The sequence below is a fragment of the Cygnus olor genome, chromosome 1 (assembly GCF_009769625.2).
Source record: "Cygnus olor isolate bCygOlo1 chromosome 1, bCygOlo1.pri.v2, whole genome shotgun sequence".
NCBI classification, from domain to species: Eukaryota; Metazoa; Chordata; class Aves; order Anseriformes; family Anatidae; genus Cygnus; species Cygnus olor.
The window spans coordinates 207,928,961-207,934,617 of NC_049169.1; the positions used below are offsets into that span (position 1 = coordinate 207,928,961).

The 5,657-nt window shown below is 47.7% G+C and overlaps 1 protein-coding gene across 1 annotated transcript in view; it reads right to left on the reverse strand.

The window, feature by feature from the left end:
- Positions 1–5,448, reverse strand: part of C2CD3 (C2 domain containing 3 centriole elongation regulator) — a 51,323-nt gene extending 45,875 nt beyond the window's left edge. The window contains 6 exon segments of the mRNA XM_040534068.1: positions 1,148–1,280; positions 2,029–2,246; positions 2,679–2,878; positions 3,505–3,662; positions 5,095–5,238; positions 5,241–5,448. Of these exon segments, the coding sequence (XP_040390002.1) occupies positions 1,148–1,280; positions 2,029–2,246; positions 2,679–2,878; positions 3,505–3,662; positions 5,095–5,238; positions 5,241–5,448 (1,061 nt within the window).
- Positions 5,449–5,657: the final 209 nt, after the last annotated feature.

Below are 5,657 nucleotides of genomic sequence, written 5' to 3' on the forward strand. Positions count from 1 at the left end.
GGCTTGAGAAAGTCAAGTAAGACGTTTATAAGTGACATGCTGTGAATTTTTCCTGTAGAGTCCAACAAACCACCTACTTAAAAAAAAATAAAAATGAATAGTTTGAGCAAAAGCACTGGGGACTTTTTTCTTACAACCAGTGAGTTCTTCAAGGCACAGCGAATGCCAACCCGTGTAATTGTTCTGATTAAGTCATCACAAAGAAAGCACATATGCACATCTATACCTCAAAAGATGAACTGAGAGCCACCAATAATTTTTATACATGTCATTGGGTGTCTTTCACACGATAGTGACTTTTGATCCAGTGCTTTTATGTTTTCATTTCCACACCATTTTTTACCTAAACAAATTTTTAATATCAAAAGGTTTTGAAAAAGTGTAAACACGACATTACTGCTACTCACATATGAATGATTTAAATTGTATTTGCACAGCAGCTTTGACTGTTAAAGAATGACCTCATTTTCTGGCTTACAGTGGAACAAAAGCAATTACTCATCTTGTTCCAAAAATAAGAATGTAACGTTTCTCTTGCAAAAAATGTGCATTTGTCTTAACTCTTCTAAATTTTACTTTCACTGGATTGAGAACATTTACTAAGTCTACTACAAAGCAAGAAATTGGAGTTTGAGGCTGAAAAGGCACACTTATTTTTACCCATCTGCTAGCAAAGTTCATACAGAAATAACAATGACTGCTAATTCTGAGAACACAGGTAGAGACGCAAATTTTCATGGGTGTTTTGGTACCCACAGAAGCAAACTAGAATATGCAAAAGTACTCACTTTATGTCACTAATTACTGTATTTCTTTGAAAACCTGTTCTCTGTGAGCAAGTGACATTGAATTTGCTATGTTCCTTATCATACTCCTACTCTTACCAACGTTTGATATTTTATTATTAAATAATTCTGTACTATATATAAAAATAGTGCAAAACATAATTAAAATTATTTAAGTCAAGGCTTACTACACGATGATTAAAATCAATACACAAAATGGAGGCTTTTACTCACAAAGACAAATTAATTTCCCCTTTGACTCAGAATGCTAAAATACAGCACGTGAATCTCAGTATTTCAAGGATAAGGCCTCAAAATGTATGTTTTGGAACTAAATCTCACTTCCCCCTTTCCAAGCTCACTTTGCGGCTGCTTTGAAACCATCCGTCTTCACGAAAGGAGGCACTTCGCTCAGTTCAATCTCCATGTCCGGGCTAGACTTCATTGCAGAAACAACCATGGCGTCGCGGAGTTTATTGCCTTGATCCAGAAGAGCTGAGAAATAAGTGGAAGGATGAAACCTCAGCATTCAAACGCAATTTAAAAGCTGTGTGCAAACACAATAAGCATGCTGGATACAGTCGGGAACCTTCTATTTTATACTACTATAAAGAGATCTTGACATAACAGAGGTTCAGTGCATGCTATGCACCATAAAGCACAGCTGGGAGCGACAGCAATCCTCTGTCAGTCTCCCACTCACAGCTGTACAAATAACTCATCTGCACACACAAGCCAGGCATTAGAAGGCATTATTAAGATCCAGCAGCAAGATAAATTTACGGAAGAGCTTGTCACCTTAGGATACCTCATCAGCAGTGTAATTTAAAGTCTTCTTTACAAATACATAAAATATAAAAACTCCAAAGACTACACATATGGGAACTTGCTCATTCGAATCCAGTCCAGGAGGTCCGTGATTGAAAAGGGATGTTAATTAATTAGCAGGCGATGGAAAAGAAATCATTTTCCATCAGAAAATGCCAGAGAAACCCTCCCAATCCCTGTATGAACACGAGTGGCATCGTTTGACGGCCATCTCAGAAGATATGGCAACAATTAAACAGCTGTGAAGCTGAAATTCCTTTTCCTTTATCCCTCCAGGTCAGGGCTCAGGCACATTAAAATATTAATTTTTTTAAAGTAAACATCTTTTTGTTATCCTTTTCTGTTTGAGGTAATACAGGAAGAGCATGCGAGAGTCACTTTTCCTTAAATCTCTCTATGCCAACTGCACACAAACCTGAGAGCAGGTCCTTTGTAGCTGGGTTATGCAAAGAGAACACACGCGTGTTTGTTCCGGGAGGCGCGTCAGGATCAGCGCTGGTGGGAAATGACACTTGCTGCTTTAAAGGATTCACTTTTAAATGTTCATCTGGTAAACTCAGACGGCGGTGGGAAGCAGAAGGAACGTCTTTTATGTTTTCGGAGTTCTCTTGAAAGAATAAATGGTCCTTTCCTCTATTGAAAAAGAAAACAGCATTTGATCCATTTGAAGTGGAGCAGTGAAGGGATTCAAACCTCTTCAAATTCTCCCCAGCACTGCAGCTGCTTCCCTTCTGTACCCACTCCAAAAAGAAATGTGACATCTCATTTTACTGACTCCTCATTTTCCACTCCTCCCATCGGCCAGACTGACTCAAGCTGTAAATAAAGGACTCGTGGCACCTCAACTAGCGTAGATGGAACTAAGTCAAGGTAGGATGGATGCAATTTTATACCAGACGAGAAACCGTCCCTGTAGGCTCTTAAATGCTGAACGTTCTGGAGTTCATAAAAGGCGTGTTCGAAGAAAATCAAGTATTCCATAATCCACAAGAGCATTGTCATTGCTTTAAGAGAAGTGTGGAATGCAAAGTGAGCCAGAATTTTGTCACGGCAAAGAAAAGATACCTGGGAGTTGTGGCTCTGCTACTGTCAGCAGGCTCTTGGCCAGCAGCAGTCACCCGTGTACGCTCAGATTGCGGCGATGGAGCAAGAAACCGGGGCTTGCTGCAACCCTGAGCAGGAGCGGTACCTAAACTTCCCTCTGGGGCTGGGACCGAGCTGCCGGTGCCATGCGTTTCTGACAGAGGTTCGAGAACCAGCGAAACCTGAAAAATAGAATGTGGAAATAGTGTTTCATCTTTTTCTTAGTGAAGTGCAGCACGTACTCTATTCAACTTCACTATTCACGATACGGAAAGCTCACACTTTTTCACACAAAGCGATATTTGTATCATTCAGCTATGGAACATCTTAAAACTCGGACGTACCTACAGCTATTTATTTCACATTCCACGTTTCCAAACCACGGGCAACTATCTCTCAGCATAAATTAGCCAGAGCCAGGGCTGCAGAACAGAACTGCACCTTCTTTTCTCCAGATTTCCAAATATTTTACAAACATCAGCCCTGTGAGGCTCTAGAGAAACATCAGAACTATCGGCGTTTTCCAGAGAAACTATCCAGAACTATCTATTTTTAAATCCACCATTAAAAACTCACCCTCACAAATTTTCTGACTCAAGTTGAACTACCAACGCCACACATCCTTCTAAGGGAACCGGTATCAACGTCATCAGTGCTCGTTTTTTTATTTCCTACCTTAATCTGTAAATGTTTTAGGGCAGGGGGCAGGTCTGTAGCACGTATACACAGCACAACCGGGTCCTGACACCTGATTATTCTGCATTACAGCGTTATATAGGACAACAAAGAGCAGAGGTGGGAGGACTACCTGCAGCTCGCCCAGTTCCTCAGACGTTGGTGAAAGTATGGTGAAAAACCCCCCGACCGGGTGGCTGGGAGAGAGCTGGGGCAGTTGGGTGATCTGCACTCTGCCAGTTGGAAGGTGGTCGAGTTTGGTCATCACCTCGAGGACAAGCACGCCCATATCTGCAAAAATCAGGAGGAGCTTGACTTCAGCGACACGGCAAGGCCACAATCAAACGCAACTGAGACTTGTCGGGTAAAATGAAAGAGATGCTAGAGGTTAACATAGAGCTCTATCACAAAACTGGGAAATAGGATCGTAGAATCAGTCAGGTTGGAAAAGACCACTGAGATCATCCAGTCCAACCTTTACCCAGTCCTAAAGTCCACCACTAAACCACGTCACCAAGCTCTACATCTAAACATCTCTTGAAGACCTGCGGGGATGGTGACTCACCCACCTCCCTGGGCACCCTGCTCTAATTCCTCACAACCCTTACATTAAAGAAATTTCTCCCAAAACCCAACCTCGACCTCCCCTGGCGCAACCTGAGGCCATTTCCCCTCGTCTTATCACCCGGTGCTTGGGAGAAGAGCCCGATCCCCGCTCGCTACAACCAACCAAGATAATCATAAAGTACAATAAGGTCTACGTCGAGCCTCCTTTTTTCTCCAGGCCAAACAACCCCAGCTCCCTCGGCTGCTCCTCAAAAAGTCTCGTTCCCTAGCTCCTTCAGCAGCTCCATTCTTTGGGCACGAAGTTCTTTGGGCACCAGACAGCAGGTAAAGCACTGCACTGATAACAGGGTGTAATAAGCAAGCATAAGATCTGCTCTACCGCATAAAGACTATAATATCACTATAAAAGTAGTGCCAGCAGGGGACACGCACTGGACATCAGCCTTCCAATAAAGTTCCTGCAGGTCCTTGGGTAAAGCAAGCACCTTAATGACAGCACAAGCTCGTCTGAATGTCTTTGTATTCTTCACACTCTTCGAAATTAAAATGCATAATTAATGTGGAAAATATGCTACTAACAGCCTCCTGACCTCGACATGACAGGCGGCGGCAGTGTTTTGGAGACCCGCCCAAACCTCAACCGCCAGCAGGACTGCTGCCAGCCCCCAGGGAGACACCAAAACCTTCCTGATCCAGCATCCCAGAATCATTAGGCCTGGAAAAGCCCCCCAGGATCACCTGGCCCAACCACCCCCCTACCACCACTGTCACCCACCAAACCATGTCCCAAGCACCACGTCCAACCTTGCCTTGAACACCCCCAGGGACGGGGACTCCACCACCTCCCTGGGCAACCCGTCCCAACGCCTGACCGCTCTTGCTGAGAAGAAATGTCTCCTCATTTCCAGCCTGACCCTCCCCTGGCACAACTTGAGGCCGATCCCTCTGGTCCTATCAGTGGTTACCTGTGAGCAGAGGCCGACCCCCAGCTCCCCACCCCTTCCTTTCAGGCAGTTGCAGAGAGCAATAAGGTCTGCCCTGAGCCTCCTCTCCCCAGCCCAAACCCCCCCAGGTCCCTCAGCCGCTCCTCACAGGACTTGTGTCCCAGCCCCCTCGCAGCCCTTCCCTGGACACTCTCCAGGACCTCCGTGCTCACCCGTCAGATAGGCAGCGAGCTGCCGGGGCCCGCAGCGGACAGCGAAGCGGGTGCTGGCCGCCCCCCGCCCCCCCGGCCCCCCGACCTTCAGGACGGTGCCTCCCGAGGTCTCCCCCCACCACCGGAGGCGGACGAGGGCCGAGGCGGGGGCGCGGGGCCTGCCCACAGCACCGGGCCCAGCGTACAACGGAGGAAGCAGCGCGCCGGGCCCCGCACCAGCGGCGGCAGGCTGGTGGAAGCGGCCACCTCACCGGGACGACCCTCGGAGTCCCCCCGGGCCCCGCCGCCCGCCCCCCGCCGCCTCCGGGAGCCCCCCGGGGCCAGGCCCGAGGCCTGCGGCCTCCGCGGCCCCATGGAGCCGCTGCCTAGCAACGGCCGCTTCCGGGACTACACCTCCCATCGTGCACCGCGCTCCCGTCGACCCCTATGGAGGCGGGGACTACAGTTCCCAGGAGCCCTCGCGAGGCGCTGCCGGGACTACATCTCCCGTAAGGCAACGCGGTCCCGTTGACCCCTACGGAGGCGCGGACTACATTTCCCAGCAGCCCTCGCGGGGAGCTTCC